The 19711-nt window shown below is 48.0% G+C and overlaps 1 protein-coding gene across 5 annotated transcripts in view; it reads right to left on the bottom strand.

The window, feature by feature from the left end:
* znf423 (zinc finger protein 423) overlaps positions 1-19711 on the bottom strand; it is a 122170-nt gene that overhangs the window by 89802 nt on the left and 12657 nt on the right. For 4 of the 5 annotated variants that reach the window (XM_028957601.1, XM_028957599.1, XM_028957598.1 and 1 more), the window contains exons 2-3: positions 13249-13311; positions 2290-2493 (exon numbers count right to left, since the gene is read on the bottom strand). In XM_028957601.1, the coding sequence (XP_028813434.1) occupies positions 2290-2493; positions 13249-13311 (267 nt within the window). The remainder of the gene's footprint in view (positions 1-2289; positions 2494-13248; positions 13312-19711) is intronic. The other variant, XM_028957602.1, reaches the window with a different exon arrangement.

The following is a 19711-nucleotide window of genomic DNA, read 5'->3' on the forward strand; positions in this document are numbered from 1 at the left end:
ACACCTCCGTACAGACCGGCGTCATTGCACGTTGACGAATACAGCGCAATATTATGGGATTTTGACAGTAATTCTATAGGCGCTGCGGCTCCTGCGGTGGGAATAGGATTTCATTTGTCGCTGCTCAGAGGTTGGTTCTGAATTGGAGGGGGTGGTGGGTGGTGGTGTCAGGGAGGGGTGGAATATTGCCTCTCTGACTCACATGTGGTCATAATAATAACAAATTGATTGAGTAACTTTATGAGCCTTCTGTTGGAGGGTGATATTGGCCAGGCACTCCAAAGCACCATGGGAGCCATCTTCCCCCAGCTATCTCCACGAGATGGCCTCTGACGAACAAATGTCACCAAGATGGCGTCCATGCCAAGGCATGAAACAAAAGAGTTTTCATGTTCGCAAACGAAAAAGAGGAAAACCTAATTACACAGTCACACCCTGTTATTCAACGTTTGACCGAGAGAGGCGGAGCATTCACCACCCTCCCCCAGAAGACCCGTCCCAATGGGCGCTCAAAGAACTTAAAAGGATTCGCAGCGAGATCTTTTTTTTTTTTTAAGTCACCATGATTTTCAATCAAAATAATCATAATAATAATAAACAATAATAAAATCCAGGGTCCGGGGGGAGGCCGCTCCACCCCCAGCCTCGGTTCGGGATTATTCCGCAATCTACAACGCCGTCCCGGGAGACCCTCCCCTTCGCGTTTCATTTCGTTCCATCTTTCCCTCTTTCCCTTTCTCCTCTGCTAAGCAACACGTGGTTCTCTGATGACTCCCAGTGAAAATCACATCTCATATCGGAGGGCTGCATTTCATTGCACCGCTGTGGCATGCACACGCACAACAGTAATGCGCATGTGCGCACACACACAGGCTCGTGTGGGGGGTCACATCCATGCCTTCTGCGCTTGCATTGAAATTCTTGCACACGCACACTCTCGTCAAATCCATGGTGTATTACACACACACACACACACACACACAAACACACACAGGGCAATGGTGGCTGTAGGGGGCTTGTTGCACTCGTTAAGAACACTGGATTGATTAATATGAGCGAAAGCAGATGCTCCTGCTGGCCCGTGTTCATAATTTCATCAATCACAGCAACGCACCAGTAGATACGGGGAGCGTGTTGGCCGTGTCGGGTTTATGCAGGGCCGTGTGGCCAAAGGGACGGACCGCCCTGACTCTGGGATGAGGGTCAGACGATATTTGAATGCATCTCTGTCAAATACACACACAATCCAGGGCAGTCCCACACGGGCAGCATGTGTGCAGTTAGAGTCGTGGCGGGACACCGTCTCTCACACTGAGAGATTTATGGGCTCTCAGACAGCATGATGAAGCATGGGTGTCCAGCACACGGATGGATGTCGCACGCGGCCACTGAAAGCCTTCATAAACACGCACAGCACAAACAACCTTGAGTAACCTTCAGATATATTACGTTGGACGGCGGCCTTAAATCTGCTACATTCTCATATTTAAAACATTGTTGATCATTTAAATTAATGGAATGAAATGTGTGTAAAACTGAGACGTTTCCACCCCGTTGTGAGTTATTTTATTTATGTATTTATTCTGTTTGTTTTTATGAGTCACAAGGGCAGTAAAAGGGCAAATGTCATATAAAGTATGTGGTTCAGTGAACAAGATAAAGGCTCTCATCTCATTTATTGAACATCCTCCGCATTTAACCAATCACCCTTAAGGCAGAAATATAGTTGCTGTGATCTACGTATGCACATCCGTACACAGTTGCGTTGTTAACGTTTGTACTGATATACTTGTGTCCGTACTGTGCGTCGTAATCTGTAGTGTGTACTCCTTGCCACCAGGTGTCAGTGTCAAGACTGCAAGCTAAATATTTGCGGATTCGCTCAATCAACAGGTCCTCAAACATGGACATATGCATCTCCGTATACATTCCATTCGTTTTTGAGTAGGTACAGTACCTTGGATGGTACCTTGCTCAAAGGGACCTCAGTGGAACCATGAAGGTTCGGGATTTGAATCCGCAACCTTAAATAATGAGTCCCCTTCCTTACCCGCTAGGCCACGCCTGCCCTGTAATGCTTCAGATGTACAGTGTGCACGCAATGTGCTGTTGCTGAACGTGACACCGTAATTTATCCTACACAGCGCTCCGTATTTAGCTTTGTCCTGTTCAGTGTAAGTAACAGGGAGGTCCTCTGAGAGTGCGTGTGCTGTTGGGTGAAAGTCACAGACACACACAGATACACAGGGGCAAATGCACACAAACACACACACACACACACACACTCACCTGCAGGGCAATGGTTAGTGCGGTGCTCAGTCAGGTCAGCAAGGCACTCAAAGTCCTGCTGACAGTTGTCACAGGTGAAGATGGACTCGTCATCGAGGTCCTCGTCTCCCACGCGGTCGTCGTGACTGGTCACGCTCTGGTCACCGTCTTCAACCGCAGCGCGCCGTTCCTTGCGCTCGGACTCCTTGTCAGGGGCCGGAACGTCTGTGTGCACACACAAGCACACATTTACATTTACAGCATTTATCAGACGCCCTTATCCAGAGCGACTTACAACCAGTAGTTACAGGGACAGTCCCCCCTGGAGCAACTTAGGGTTAAGTGTCTTGCTCAGGGACACAATGGTAGTAAGTGGGATTCGAACCTGGGTCTTCTGGTTCATAGGCGAGTGTGTTACCCACTAGGCTACCACCACCCTACCACATTTAGACTGTTGTGAGCGACCTGTCCAGAAACTGGCACCGGTTCGATACCGCGGGTCACATTTAATGACCATCAACTAATTAGCAGCAGAACGCAGATTTAAAGACTAAGAACGTTTTTTATTGTCCTACAAAAAAGCCAAACAAAACGTGTGTCGGAGTTGTCCTGATGGGGAACTCATGTGATAAAGGAGCAGGAAGGAGTGAGCGGGAGCGCTCCAGGAGGAGGCCGGAGTTCCGGAGCTGCCCCGGTGCCACACCGGCACTCGTGGCACTCGTGGCACGCGGCGAGGCCCGGCGCAAAAAAATCTGCCACCGCAATCCTCCAGCCGCCATTGTGGCTCGATTTTCACACCTTATTATCACATTAAACGCTCTATTCCAAAAGGGCCGCGCTGGAGACGGGACCGAGACAAAACGACTGAGGAAAAAAAAAAAAAAGAAGATGGAGAACGCGAAGACAGAGCGGCATGAGCACAAGGGCAGAGGGAGGAGAGGGGAGGAGGGCAGCGGGGCCGGCGGTAGAGGTTTGCTCGCCGGCTCCCCAGGGCTTTACATCCTGTCTAATCATCCTGGACTTGTGCAATCAGAGGGAAGCAGGAGGTGGCCATTCTGCGCCTCCGCAGCTCTGATCAGGAGTAATTTGGCCGCGGCCGGCGCTGGGGCGGGCCAGAGGGAAAGCCGGCGTGTTGATTTAGGCCCGGTCCCAGATCGGGCCGCTGGCCGGGTGGCCAGGAGCCTCGGGGGTTCGAGGGCCTTCCGGTGAGGAGGGTGGGGTACCGGTGGGGGGCCGTGGAGGTGCTCCAGTTCCTATCTCCTGGCCACAGAGGGGAGAAGGGGCTGAGAGGGGAGGGGGTGGAGGAGAGACGAGGGCATTTTGGAGGTGGGGTGGCCATCTGTCCAGTGGTGAGAGCGCCGTCTGGACAGGGAGGAGAGTGGCCCCTAACTGCTAACTGCTAGTTCTGTGCTGCTGTTACACACACACGCGCGAAGGTGCTTTAGCCGCACTATTTCATCCATGAGAGGTTATAATCTCAGTGAAAATGGAAAATGGCAGTAAACCCCTCCCTTGCTCCCTTCTCGCTCTCTCTTTCTCTCTCTCTCTCTCTCACACACACACACACACACACACACAATCATTCCCCCAGGTGCCCTCATGCCAGAGGTATGGGCACTGCCAACCGAGGCACATGCCAGCACAACCTGCTACCATGGCAACGAGGGAGGAGCTCGACAAGACTGCGTCCCTTGCCACCTCTCCTCTCCTGATCCCACCTCCTCCCCTCCTCTCCTCTCCTAGCTCGGTCCATCTCAGGAGGAGGGAAAATGGAGCGAGAGGAGGGCGGTTTTACGCCTCCATCAAACCCAGACCTCTCCTTCTCCTACCTTAGTGTCTCCATCTCCCCTCCAGAAGTACAGGATCACCCATCAGAGAGGGAGGGGTTTTACGTGTGAGAGTGAGGGGGCGTCTCATGGGGCTTCTGAACACACTTCATTTAGAGCTCTGGCCGCCACCATTACCGCTTTGTTTCAGCCTGCTGCAGACACACACACACACACACACACACACACACACACAAGCGCTTTCTCCTGGAGAGAAGGCAGATGAGATGAAGAGACCAGCCGAGAAGCAAAACAGGAAGTGCTTGAGCACAAATGTTTCTGATTGGAGGAGCTGTTCTACAAACAGTCAGTCAATTGCGAACACATGGAGCTGTGCTCTCTGCCAGGTGAAACACTGAAAGGACCTGACCGGAGGCTTACACACACACACACACACACACACACACACACACACACACACACACACACACACAAAACAAAACCCACGAGACCACTCCTAAACAAATCTCAGCACGGCTTCCTTCATTCATAACTCAATTAGGAGGGTGGAGACCAGCTCTCCACTCTATTGACAGTCCAGAACATCTGACAAATCCAGTGATGTCAGACTAGACATTAGGCTTTTTCATTATAAGTGAAGAGAAAGAGAAAAAGAGAGAGATTTTGTAACCTTTGACCTCACACAATGTGCATAAATCAATCATGTTTGTCAAGCGTTAATAAATTATTACAAAATCCAACATCCATGCAGGTCTAAATGTAGTAAAAATTAATGTTAAAGTTATGGATGAATGGGGCATCCAAGGAAACTGACAACTCTTTCAAGAGCCAAAGCCAGTAAATGGGGTCCCCGTACCCCCACAGATATTTCGGGACTGCATATATTTCTGCACCTCCCCGTCTGATGGGCCACAGGCTGCTAACATACATCTTAAGCTTTTCTGCAACGCAACGGTGCTGATGGTGTTCTGGGGAGGGCATTAGGGACGACTGGTCTATTTTTACAGCATTATTGCTTAAAGCTGCTCCACTGAAGTGTGTTTAATATCACTTATTGTCTGCTATTGTTTAAAAAAATGACAATATGTAGGCCAAGGTTCTGGCACACGAGGGTCTTGCATTCTGATGAAATTCAGCAGACACTTCAGTTTATCATGAACTATTCACCTTTGGCCTTTTTATTTCACATCATCTCATTCATCCCAATATATGATATACTGTGCAAAGATGCATAATTATGACAAAAATGTGGCTATACCAACCTGGAGATGGATTTCATGTGGAAATACCAGAATTAGCTCTTTTATGTATGCACATATGTATAAACACACACACACACACACACACACACACACACACACACACACACACAGCCTCCGAAAAGCAAATGGCAGACACGGTCCCCCTCCTATCCCTGCTCCACACCTTTAGCAGCATGTGTTTGCTTTATCTGTAATTTATAGTCGGAATGCTTGCCGCACCCCTCCCCAGCTCCCAGTGCCGAGCAAGAGCCTCTCCTTAATGAGGGCCCATGCCTCCCAGGGGCCACAGCACAGGGGCCACGCGCTCCTGTCCCCCCCAAACCCACGTCACCTCTGTCGCTGCCAGCTGGAGGCTCTGGCCCACACTCTACAGAGAGCCATTATCTCTGAGTAACAGACTGTCCCAACGCCAAGAGCCTTCACACACACACACATACACACACACACACAACCCAAGTATACATCCCAAATACACACACAGCCACAAATTAAATTTTGTATTTCTTTCTCCTGAGTTTGGGTTTGCTCATAGAGTCTCAAAATGAACTCAACGCAACTAAAAGAACAAAAACACAATCACTGAACACACGCATACTTCCACACACATTATTATGCATAAAAATCTGCTCTACATTCCTTGACAATTCCCCAGGTCCTAATTGAATTACTTAAATGCAATATCATTCATTTTTCAAAATTCCCCAAATTTTCATTTATAAAAAGTATCTCCGTGTGACTAAAAGCACTCATTTACAGACGTTCTCTACTCACGTCTCGTCATGTGATCAGCTCCTTATTTAAATGGTTTAAAAGCTTTTTATCATCCAAAAGGCCCCGTTTCCCCACAAACAAGCCCGGAGGAGCAGTCCACTCTTTATTTTTTTTTATTACTATTATTCAATTTGAATTTTTAAGGTAGGGACCAGGGGGCAGATACTTAAACAGGAACGATGCCCCCCCAAACTCCCCTCCTCCCTCCCTTAGAGGAAAGACAAACAGTCATGTTTGTGTGCAGTAATTAGATGAAGAGAAGTGAATTAGCAGAATCCACAGAGCGGGCATGTTGCGGAGCGAAGCCCCGCCTAGCTGGGACCTGCTAATTACCCCTCGTTAGGGTGATATGTTTTTCTTTCTTTTTTTGACGGTGAGAAGCTGCCTCGAACACGAGATCTGGGACATAATTGGCTTCTTGTCGAGGCGGGGCGTGCGGACACCGCCGGGCACCGGTGGCGGCGAGGGCGGCGGCCAGTGTCGGGGCGATGGCGAAAGAGCGAGTTTTACACTCTCGCTCTCGCCCGCTCCCCCCAAATATCAACGGCAAACCGAATTAATTGTGGGACGCGACGTGACATTCAGAGAATATTTAATAAGCCGCTTTGCTTGTCAAGCCAGTCCCAGAAGTGGCTGGTCAGGGCCACGTCCCCTGTGCCCAAACTGCAGCCGCCCCCGGCCTGTAAAACCCCGCAAAGCGGCCCGGCGACTGGAAATCCACGTATGAGGTCATGGGCAGAGAACGAACGTGACACAACAACTCCGCGGTGACCCACAAAACGGGGGGCTAACAAAGGGGAGGGGTAACAAATGAACAAATCAAACCCCGAAGAAGCAAGAGGCAGTGTACGCGTGCTTGGTTTATATGCCAGCAGCGGTCTGTGTGTACGTGATGAGTGTGTGGGTTCATGTGAGACTGTCGTGTTGTGGGTCATTGTGTGTGTGTGTGTGTAATGCAGTGTTTGAATTTATATTATAAAAGGTGAGTATGAGAATGTGTGTGTGGATCAACACAAGCATCTGTCTGTGTGCATGTGTCTTGGTTTACGTCAGTGTGTGTACTTGTGTGTGTGTTTGATTCATTCTGGATATTTGATGATCCAAGTGTGTTTGTGTGTTTAAGATAGTGGGTGATTTGCGATGTGTGTGGTGTTTGAGATCATATAATGCATCTTGGTTTCTGTGTGTGTGTGTGTGTGTGTGTGTGTGTGTGTGTGTGTGTCCACAAGTGGCGTGACAGGACTGTGTGTGTCTGGGAGAGGCTTGGCTGAGATGTAAATCTGTGGACCACAGACGTCCAGGTCGTCTCCTGCCAAACCCTCCTCTGCTGCCCCCTCCCCACCACCATCCCCTCCCCCCGCACCACCCCGAGGCCCAGCACCCAGCCTGGGGCTGGAAAAACAGCAGCTCCAAGTTCAACAAGCCTGGCTCCCTCTAAAGAAAACACCCCGAGCACAAGGGCGCCTTTCACTACGGGTCTCAAACACACACACACACACACACACCTGACAGCCAAGAGAGGTCCGAAGTGGATCGGCCTGTGAGGAACCTGGTGCCTGCTCGTGTGTGTGTGTGTGTGTGTGTGTGTGTGTGAGTGGGGAGAGTGCGTGCATGAGGAACCGTAAAGAACTTCGGCAAGGACACGCCTCAAATGGCAGTGACTCTGGGCCCGATTAGTGATGTCTGTTCTCATCACTTAAACACGCCGCACCTGTCCGGATCCATTACGTTTCCTGTCCACAGATGCTGGCCGGCTGATTGTGAGTATTAATGGAGTTGCAGAAGGGGCGCCGCGTTCCTGACACCCTCGCTCACGTCACTCAGACGGGCACTTATGAGCCACGGCAGAATCTGCGGCTTCACCCCGGCACACAGACCGGAACGCTACAGCTGGATTGGGACGGCCCTCCTGAGCTGTGTCCCGAACGGGAATTAGTCTGTCTCAAAATAACAATTTGGCTCTTCAACCGACGTGCAATCTAACACCTTGGTGCTCTTCAGAAAAATTTGTGATGGCCACAGTATCCTTAGTATCGTTATAGACAACAATCAGTAGTTACAGGGAAAGTCCCCCCCTGGAGCAACTTAGGGTTAAGTGTCTTGCTCAGGGACACAATGGTAGTAGTGGTATTAGTAGCGGGGCAGTGGTGGCCTTGCGGTTAAGGAACGGCCCTGTAATCAGAAGGTTGCCGGTTCGACTCCCGATCTGCCAAGGTGCCACTGAGGTGCCACTGAGCAAAGCACCGTCCCCCCACACACTGCTCCCCGGGCGCCTGTCATGGCTGCCCACTGCTGACTCAGGGTGATGGGTTAAATGCAGAGCACAAATTTCACTGTGTGCACCATGTGCTGTGCTGCTGTGTATCACATGTGAGCATCACTTCACTTTACTTTAGTAAGTGGGATTTGAACCTGGGTCTATTGGTTCATAGGCGAGTGTGTTACCCACTAGGCTACTACCACCCTGTACAGTACACACCTCAAGCTTCTTTTACACAACGCATAATTCATTGGGTCTATGGGCCAAGAAATGGGTTGGCACGCGAAGGAAATACGCCATCGTCCAGTTTTGGCACTCTTTGGTGCCATGCTAGATATCAGCCAACACTCGTAGATGAGTCAGTGAGCCAGTTTGACCACATTCAGATATTCAAATAGATTGGCGTCCAAACTGCCAATCAATTTGCCTCCAAATTGGGGATTTTAGGTGCTCACCATCAGTGACCAAACTCCCAAACCTGAACATTATCTTTTTTAGCTACGAAAACAGATTTTTTAAGCAGACCTCCCAGACCCGCGAAAGAGCCCTGTACAGCGGGCCAATCAGCACATCAGGACTCGGTGCCAGATGACCCCGCACTGGTCGCGGCGGGACGGGAGCCAGAGGTCGGGGCTGGACTGGGACAGGGGCCTTTTGTCAACAGGGCCCAGCGCTCTAGCAGGTGCAGCCCGGCCCCATCTCCAGTGCCCCCCCAGGGACGCCTCGCCTTGCCTCGCCTTCACACTGTAAACAGGGGGACTATTTAAAGCGGGCCTCTCTCCTCCTCTTTTTTTTTTTTTTTTTCTGCTCTCTTCCCCCGCTCACGCTCTCTTCCTCTCGCTCGATCTGTTTTTTCACACTCCACAGCTCCCCCCAGGGACTGCGGTGTGTACCAGCCTGCCCCACGAGAGGCCGGGAAGGAGGGAGCGCAGCACCCAAAACCTGCACACGGGCGGAGAGGGAGAGAGGGATGATGAAAGGCAGAGTCACGGAAAGGAGGGAATTAAATCACACACAAACAGCATGACAGCTGCTCACCAATGCTATCACCTGCTCCAGTCCATGGCTTTGTACAAGCATGTGCACACACACACACACACACACACACACAATCTTCACACATTAAAACTGTTTTCCTGTCGTTGCCTTGGGGAAATTAAAAATATATTATGGACCTCCAGAGGTTCATGGAGGAAAATGGAGAGAAGAGCAAAAAAAAAAAAAAATTGATTGAGAAAAGGTGAGAGTAAAAAAGAGGCGGAGGGGGCGCAATGCCAGTGTCCTCTTTTCCTAAAGTGCCCAGTGCAGTCCAGAGACGCCTCCCTAACAGGCTAACAGGAACAAAAGCTGAGGGTCAGATTCCCTCTCCAGCGTCTGAACGCTCCTCTTTTCCACTCCTCTCCCTCCCTCTCATCCGAACGGGAAAATAAAAAACAGGATTCCTTCCCCGGATAGTTGGCTCCAGCTCAGGTCGGAGTCCAGGGGGACTGAATGTGCACACAGCCACGAGACTGACGGACATCTTCACTCAGCATGCACACGAGTGCGTTCACACACACACACACACACACACACAAGATCACAAAATAGACAAAACACTCTCAGCAGCATAACTGTACACAGACTGAAACACACTGGCCACTGACGATGAAAGCTTGTAATAAAGGAACACTTGCCTCTAATAAATCATGTTGAATTCCCGAAACAGAAAATGTGATGCACTACGGCTAAAACAGAAGTTTGTGTATTCAAACGGTGTTATAAAAATAGGGGTGTCCAACACCTCTAGCAATCCAAAACAGATTCATCCATTCCAAAAATCAGTTCACACTTTTCCTTTTCGTTTTTATACGAGTTTACTTTTTAATTACAATAAGCCCCACAGTTCTATATTGTTTTGATTCCTTTCTTGCTTAAGTAGTTTAAACTAAAACAGAGAACGGCTTAATGATGATAAGTTCCTATGCAGTCACCTCCAGAGTTTCCAGATTGGACAAAATCTGCATTTAGCTGTTGTGGGTGGTGATTGATTGATTAATTGATTGATTGACTGATTGGCAGACAGACATGTTTATGTATTTTTGCCAAGTTGTCTGATTTAAGTGTAGAAAGTTAAAAAATGTTCTAAAATAAATGATCGGAAAATAATAAAACTATCAATGGTAAACTACATTTGATTGAGGCCTAGTGTCTGTCACGGTTACATTCCTTTTTAGATTTCGGCATGGTAATATGTAGTACGAGTCATAAAAAGAGACAACTAAGCTGCTCCTCAGCCAATGGGAGGAAATTAGTAAAATTATCTTATTCATTTTATTCCGTTTGTGAGACACAAACAGAAACATTCGTCGCCTGACGTTAAAAAAAAAAAAAAAAAAAAAAAACAGACTTGGTGGGGTAAAAAAAAAAAAAAAAAAAAAAAAAGAAAACATCAGGCTTCCTCAGAGCTTCAGGAGAAGCTGCTGAAAGCGTCCATCTGTCCACAGGTTTCTATTTGATTATTTGATGCGAGCTCGTGACCTCAGAGACTTTTTTTTTGCCCGAGACTTCCAGAGATCAGATTCTGTTCTCTGGAACCCGTTGCAGCCGTGGGTATTTCAGAAATTTCCAAATGATACATAATTTAAGCCGATCCTTCACATAGTATCTGTAATGTTATAGGACTTGGCTGCTCCTGAAAGTCATTAAATAATCCAACAACGGTGCTGAAGAATGTTGAACGTGTGTGTGTGTGTGTGTGTGTGTGTGTGTGTGTGTGTGTGTGTGTATTTTGCACGCATGTAACAGCAGAGACCAGGTTTTCCTGCAGAACAATGCTTGCCGTTTTACATCCCTGATGGCACTTATTAAAAAACACATCCTCCCTCCTTCTGCAGAAATGACAAACGTCTGCACCCCACTCCAAAAACCCACCCCTCCCCTCTCACTCTCTCCAGTGTCAGACCTGGCTCATTTTCTGTCTTTTCTCCTTTCCTCTGGGTTCCCTGCGGGCTGGGGAGGGCCGGGTTGTTTTTCTGTCTCTGGGAGCTCGGGTTGGGGATGTGTGTGCTGAGTGGGTGGGGGTGGTGGGGGCCTCCGGCCTATTCCCTTACGGGACGGAGCAACGGGGCCCGCAGAGGCCCTCTGGGGCAGGCGGGCAGGGGGTCGGATGTGTGTTCGCGTGCATGGGAGAGATTCTCTATATGTGTGTGTGTGTGCTGTGGTGGTGGTGGTGGTGGTGGAGGAGGAGGAGGGGTGTCCCCCCCCCAAAATAAAAAACTCTTTCCAAACTCAACACACATTTTCCAGAGGAAAAAGAGAGAGAGAGAGAGAGATTTGAATTTAATACCAGGAAAAGGCTGCCAGTGTCCTTGTCGACATCATCTCCCAGGGAATAAGGGGAAGGAAGGTTTTTTTTTTTTTTTTATCTTTTTAAATAAGAAATGGCGAGAGGCCCCTCTGAGCCCCAGCACAGCAGCACAAACAAACACGCCTGAGACTCGCAGAAAGAGAGAGAGGGAGGGAGGGAGCACGTGAGCAGGTAAAAAGTTGAGGTTGAAAAAAAGGAGGCGACAAAACAGTCAGGGGCGACAGAATTTTAGAAAAAGAGGGAGAAGAGAAAGTGTGCAAATAAGAGTAGGAGGTGAAAAAAAGAGAGAGGGATAAAAAGAGGAAAAAGAAGAGGGTTAGCAAGAGCACTGGGACTCCCTTTCCTGCTGTATCTCACACAGCACAGCACTTTCCAGCCACCCAGGACCCCAGTCAGCACCCCCGCAGTCCCCCAGGGCAGGTTAGGAGAGAGCCTCCACGTCATCCAACCCCCCCCCCGTCCCTCCGCCCCCCTGCCCCCCCGGAGGGCCGCGCTTTCCGATTCCCACTCCCAGCTGAGCTCACCGCGAACGCAGCAACGTGCCTGGCGCCAGAGGAGCACGTTTACTGCATGGGGCGCGGGCCCAGCCATCGCCTTCCTGGAGCGCGAAGCGGCGGGCCGCGAGGAGAGGCGAGGAGCGAGTCCTCGTACGGTTATTAAAAAATATGTTTACATCTCACCTCGCACCGGGATTTACATCGAGGCAAGGTGCCACCAAGGTCACATGGCCATGAAGACAAACCACTCTCAATTAGCTAACCCACCTAAGGTCAGGGTGTAGAAGAAGACCGTCTCAATGGAATGGTGATGGTGTTCAATTAAAAATATGGCTGTAATGATAATCGACAGAATCACATCCACTAGATCACCCATCAGGATGCTTGAGTTCAACTACAAAAAAAAAAAAACTTTAATAAATGCAATGACTTCATATTTGTCTGGAATGCTTTGTGGACGGAAATCTCAACCAGGAAATTCCAACTTCTGACTTGGAAAAGCAGCATTAGTCACAGGTTCAAACCCTCCCTACTGCTATTGTGGCCTCAAGCAACACAGTTAACCCCGAGCAGGTCCGGGGTTACTGAACCCATAATCCGTGGACGGACTAGAAGGACCCGAAAACCACCTTCTGCTAACTGCTAACGCTAACGCTAATAAAGGCTGGCGCAGTGTTGGTGAGATGAGGCCTGGAGGCCGTGTTGAGCGGCGTGGAGATAATGCACAAGCCAGCGCCGGATGGCCAGATCACCAGCCCAGCCTGCTGAGCAGGAAGCCAGCGGCGGTCATGGCTGCAGAGCGCACCTGGACGCGGTCCTCCGGTGCCTTGTGAAAAGCACTCCCTCTCTCCATACATCTTTCTCTCTCCCTCTGCAAGCCGCCACTTCCAGGCCATGTGGATTTGATATTAGAGGCTGCAGGTTCGGAGGTGGGGGGGGGGGGGGGGGGGGGGGGGGGGGGGTGTTCGCCCCGCCGAGAGGCTGGGAAGTGACACACAGAGCAGGATCTCTCCCTCGCTGGCGAAAGCCGTGCTTCTAGTAACGGGGTGGATACCTGTTTGGACGGACGAAGAATCCCAGGTCCCTGTGAACTCCGACGTCTCGCCCTCCTCCACAGCTGCAAGAGAGAGGGGAAAAAAACAAGACACACACAACAAGCTTTTTAATATTCCATCTCTACAGACGAGAACAGATCACCAAGACACTAAAGCACCACAAAGCAAACAAACAGCGAACAAAACAATGGCAGCCAGAATTCAGCGTGAGTGGAATACATCAAAGCCCCTCCGCCTGTACAACCCGTTGCCTTGTTTTCGCCGAATGTTCTCATGTTCTTGCAAAAGAGGTGCAAAAGCAGGTAGTCAAACAACAGGATCAGAGGGGGCGGCGTGTGATGAAGGTTTTCCTGGGCACAGCGGAGGAAGGAAGCGCCGCTGCCACACAAACAGGAAATGGCAACGGTCCGAACACAATGAGCACTTCCCCCCCGAACATTCCCCACGGGCCTTCGCTCCTGAGACACACATTTAGAGACCAAAAACACCCATCCTTTTGTATCGGGATGTGGCCGCTTGGAGACCTCATGCTGAGGAGAACATTCAGGCCTACAATGTCTTCCTGTGTCCACTGTGACCAGGTATTGGGAACTCAAACACTCCAAAACTCAAAAAGAAGACTTATCGAAACATATGAAATATATTTCCTTTACTCAGGTCTAACAAAAACCAGAACTCTCTCTGGTGTTCTTGTTCACTTATTGACATATGTACTGATTATATCTATATATTCTTATATGATGTTCTTGTTTACTGTACAGAAATTTTTATAGCTTTTAAAAGTCTCTATAGGTATTAAAGTTCAATTTAATTTCAGTGCAATTTTTAAAAAAATCTTGTGTGTAATGTCTCTCTCTATATATATTTATAAATATACACACAAAATATATATCCAAAACAAAAGCTGTAGCAGTATAACTACATGAAGACCCAGGTTCAAATCCCACTTACTACCATTGTGTCCCTGAGCAAGACACTTAACCCTAAGTCTGTCTCTGTAAATACTGATTGTAAGTTGCTCTGGATAAGGGCGTCTGATAAATGCTATAAATGTAAATCATAATAACATAGGACATGTAGATAGATAATAACATGTTGAGAACATCTGCAGTGTTACAAATATTCTGAAAATGCTACAATTGAGAAATAATGGGGATTAAATGGTAAATTAAAAAAACTTGAGTGCTTGAGTTTTAGCAGACAAAGTTAAATGTAAGAATTATGGCGGATGAAGGGAAAATGTGGTTAGATGTTCCCCTTCAATATAGCAGAGCACTGCAGATTTCACTCAAACCACTTCCTGTCCGCTCAGAGGCCACCAGCCACCACAACCAGCAGTACCCCTCACAACACGTTCTTTCCATGTTGTACAACTGGACTACAGACACACACACACACACACACACACACACACACACTGCAGTCCGGGTGTCTCTCAGCAGGGTGGTCGGTGTGAACTCAGCTCCAGTAACACTCAGTATTTCAAATTCCAGTGCCGGGCCAAGGGCAACAGCCTCCCGTCCCGCTCTCTCCCGCCACCAGGGCCCACGTCAGCGCACCCCCACCCCCACATCCCAGTCCCGGCTGTTAGGGTGCCAGGAGTCACACTTCGGTTCTGACAGAACTGCTCATTATGAATATTCCAATGACAACAAAACTCACATTCTTTGCTAAAATAGACACCAAAAGCGCCATCATGGTCCTGAACTAAGACAAAATGCAATACATCTTAATAGATATTAGCCCTTCCAGTGGAATAAGTTCAATCTCATTTTATCTTCATTATCCCAATCAGTCTGTCACTCCTCCCCTTTCTTCAGAAAAGCATTTCTTCCCTCCTAATTTCGCTATTGTGCTCCTGTATCAGTTTACGTCCTCTCCCAGTCTCTGTTTTCCTTGAGCGAAAGAAAAGTCCGGGATTGGGGTGAAACCCGGCCCAGTTTGGCCAGAGGTGGCGTGACTCCCACTAGGCGTCCTTCAAAAGCTCTCCTTCACCTCCGTTCTGCAGCGCCCTCCCTCCGAGCCGCAGAGGGCCGCGCTCTCCAGCTCTTTCCCGGCCTCAGCCAGCCGCTCGTTGTTGGTGTTATTTTTTTTTGGGGGGGGGGGGGGGGTGTCGTGCCGCGCGCCGCAGGACTCGATCAGGTTCTCGCCGGGGTTGAGCTACGCTGCTGCTGCTCGCCGTTCAGATCTGCGATGAGACAATCACCAGCAAACATGGCAGGTACAGCGGCGGGGCCGTGCGCCTCGTTCAACACTCCCCCCGACTACACACGGCCACGACCGGATAACCACGGAGCTGGGCCACAAACCATCAGGAGCAGAAGAGACTCGGGAAACAAGAATGGGCACAATAAGGAACAAACTTTCCTAATTTAAATGTTAATAAATGTATAAACTCACTGTATATGAGTATATAATATATAATGTATAAACTCAGTATGATTCACTGTCATAATGCATTTTTTTGGATCTGATTAGCTGACGGGTTATGCCTGGTGTAAAGTTTAAGGTATATAAAAGGTATCAAGTTTAGGTTAGGCATGTTGGAATAAATATGGCAAATATGACCAATCGTTATTTAACATAAAGGTGAAACATTTTGTTTTGAGTCCATGCCTATAAAGCCCAATTGTGGACCTTTGTGTAGGTGACATATTAGGAGCCTGGGTTCATAATTCCTCAAGATGTGTCCTCCAGCACAAGAAAATGATCCTAGTGCTGGAGTACGTGTCTTGAGAGATAAGGAAGCGAAAAAAAAAATAAAAAAGTAAATTAGACCCCATCACAGGCACTCTCATCCCCCATTAACCGACTCATTAGACAGGGAATATTGGAGGCTATTCAGGCAGAGAAGGCATGTGTGTGTATGTCAGACAGACCTAATGCCCTCATACTGCTTTAGTCACCTGCAGGCAAACACAGAGAGAGAGAGAGAGAGAGAGAGAGAGAGAGAGGGAGACGGACCCATAATTCACTACAACGGCATGGCCCATCCAATCGTGCTGCAGCACCTTTAATGCATTTTCAACACAGTCACTTCACATGGGCCTTATCATCTGCGGCAAAGTCGCGGACACGCACGGAATATGGTTACCATGGTGAGGAGGAAGGAGCAAATAGGATAGAAATAACACCACCACCACACATTTACACAGCACACTAAACGCATACCAAATTAAGGGCGCACAGAGATGCATTTATGCATACAAACACGTGAGATGAACTTGTGATGACACACACAAAAACACACATACAGGGCAGGGTGAGCATGCCCGTGATGGGATGGGCTGAGCAGATGTGCGCGGCAGGATTACAGCTGTTTCCCATAGCGATGGGTCCTGAGTGACTCAGAGCTCCGAACCTTCCCAAAAAAAAAAAGAAAAAAGACCCCATAGAGCATATGAAGACCTCACAGTGTGTTCACCCCTACTGCCAAACCATGGGGAGAGAGCGGGGAGGAGGTAGGAACAAGGGGAGAAGAGACAGTCAGGAAAAGAATGGTATTTTTTCCCCCCAAATAAAAAGTCATTAGAAAATAGAAAAGCACCATTCTAATAAAAGCGTTTTCCTGATTCATCTGCTGGGAATTGCATGCCTTCATTAGCGGCAGAAAGATATTTATTTATATCCATTTTTATTCCCCCCGCACCCCTTGTGTGCAGAGCGCTGTTAGTGTGAAGTCAGTAAGCAGTGGGAGGGCCACGGTCATGTGTGGGAAGCGTAGAGTGGGTGTGCAGCACAACTGAGACAGGTAAAGGTGACCCCTCTGACCCGATTCACAGATTTCCGCCAGGCCTCCTTCACACGTCGGTTCGAAAACAGCGCGGCTCCTTTTCTTCTCGCAGCATGCACTGCATTTTCATAGTGATTCACAACAGCCAATTAAAAGGCCAAGATTGCCTGCAAGATTAGCTGATAAAGACTTGGTAGCGTTTAATTAAAAATGCGGAAAATATCTGTATCAGCCAAAAACAACAAGGAGGCCAAAACGAGTCTAGATTTAAAACTGGGCTTGTGCTGATCTGACTTACCGTACTTCCAGTGTGCTCATCAGCATACACCAGGTCACCCAAAACATAAAGACAACCTGCCTAATACTGATCCATTCATTTGAACTACATTAGTCTCATTTGATGTAAATATGGTTATATTTTATTAGTAGTGTTTAGTACTGATATCATTTTACAGGACTTTACAAGAAATTTATTTCTTAGAAGACATGTAATGTTAAGTACACGTAATGTTAATGTCATATTGGCAGCATTTTTAGTGGATGTCCTTGCACATGGCACACATGCTTCATTCACAACTTGGCGTTAGCAATCACAAACACAACTGCCATAAAAACATTAAACCCATCATATTTGCATAACCTGATTAGATTGGTGTTTCCACAAAAGCAAAGAAAAGGACCCACTATTCAACACAGCAATAAATAACGTATCCCTAAAAGCCAGCGAAAACAAGCAGGGAATAAAAATGCATTGTAAGTCTATCGGTATGTTTAAGAGTAGCATTCGTTTTGTTCACAAAGCATTTAAGTTTGTTGTCTAACTATTTAATTTGGCTTAAAGGTTAAACTGCAATATTTAAAAATTTATATTGATAAAGTATTTAGACTGTTACTAGCTGAAACTTGACTTTCTTCCATGTTGCTTTTCTACCTAATTTGTATTAGAGACACCAGAAGCCTGACCAGAGTCCCCTTCCTTCCCGCCAGATATTACCGTAAAAACAACGGCTCTATTCACCCGGCTGAGCAGCCTTAATGACTACAGCATGCGCGCGCCGGTTACCTTGGATACCCTCTTGCCGTAATGCGCTCACCAGGCCATGCCAGACGTTCAGTGCTGCTCTACAGATGTGAAACACACTCCCACCCGCACCCATCCAGCTAGAAACGAGGCTGGGCCACTGCAAGGCGCGGTGGCGTCGATGTGGACTAAACGAGGGCCTTATTGCACATGAACCCTTTCAAGCGCTATCGTTGCATACATTCCGCCGTACCGTGAGAGTCTTATGTTGCGGTTGCACGTTGCAGGACAGTGTAGTGCAACAGGTAAAAATGTGATTTGCGTGACAAAACTTTGGTAATGCAAATTAGATAAATGTTTGAAAAAAGTTTTACAACCCAATGAGGGAGCAACTGCAGTGCAAGGTCAGCAAGATTCTTACTGTTACTATGGATACAAAAAATAAAGATTGGGAAAAAAATACTTATAATACATCTATTGAATAGTTATTACTATGGTCCTCACAAAGCGCAAGTTATGTGTGTGTGTGTTTGTGGGTTAAGTCACTGACCGCGTCCCACGGAAAGCTCGAAGAGTTTCGCAGCATTGCAGGGGTGGATCGCTCTCTGGCTCCATTTAAACAGTTTTTTTTTTTTTGTCGGAAGTGGGAAAAATAAAAGCGCACGTCACACAAGGGGCACAATCACCAACCCTCCACATGATTTATTTCTATATTACTCAACGGTTCCAGACTGTAAATTGCTTCTGTGGAGCATTATTTGCATTACCGCGTGCACGCTGATGTGTCGGCAACACAGCAATTTGAGACACTTGCGACTACATGGCAAATATGGAAAAACGCCCCCCCCCCCCGGCCGCTTACGGGGAGGCAACAGCAGAGCCTGGTTGGGTATAATTGTTAAAAAAATTAAATGGTTTGTGTAATTTATCAGTACAAGATAATTATTCAGGAAATAGTGAACACAGGAGGGTGTCAAAGCCCATGAAACATATAGCTTTTCCTGTCAATGAATCAAACTCAAATGAGTTATGAAAGTGAAGTGATTGTCACATGTGATACACAGCAGCACAGCACACGGTGCACACAGTGAAATTTGTCCTCTGCATTTATCCCATCACCCTGAGTGAGCAGTGAGGCGCCCGGGGAGCAGTGTGTGGGGACGGTGCTTTTGCTTAGTGGCACCTCAGTGGCACTTTGGTGGATCGGGATTCGAACCGGCAACCTTCTGATTACTGGGCCGCTTCCTTAACCGCTAGGCCACCACTTTGATGTGTGCATGTATTAATTTTATCTATTATCTATCTAGACTTTTATCCTTGTCAGCCCTTGTAATGCAGAATATCACCATTACACTGAATGTCTGACTTGGATCCATAGTTGTATCTTTGACCAACACACCACAAATAATGGAAAATAGAATGCTGTGCAAATGACTCTGTGACATTATAATGACAACACTAGCAGGACAGTGTGAGATTAAGAACAAAAGGAGGATGAACAGAAAAGGCCTGTAGACGTTGTGGGACAGAAAGACAGAGTTGATGCAGGAGCACAACAGATAAAGTTTTGCAGATTGAGGGGAAAGGGGAGGCACAAGAGAGAGAGAAATGAGGCAGACCCTCACCTGAGCCCTGCAACACTGCAGCGGCGGCAGCCTGTGAATACCTAATGCCTACAGGGAGGTGTGTGTGTGTGTTTGTTACACAC

This window comes from Denticeps clupeoides, chromosome 17 (genome assembly GCF_900700375.1).
Source record: "Denticeps clupeoides chromosome 17, fDenClu1.1, whole genome shotgun sequence".
Lineage (NCBI taxonomy): Eukaryota > Metazoa > Chordata > Actinopteri > Clupeiformes > Denticipitidae > Denticeps > Denticeps clupeoides.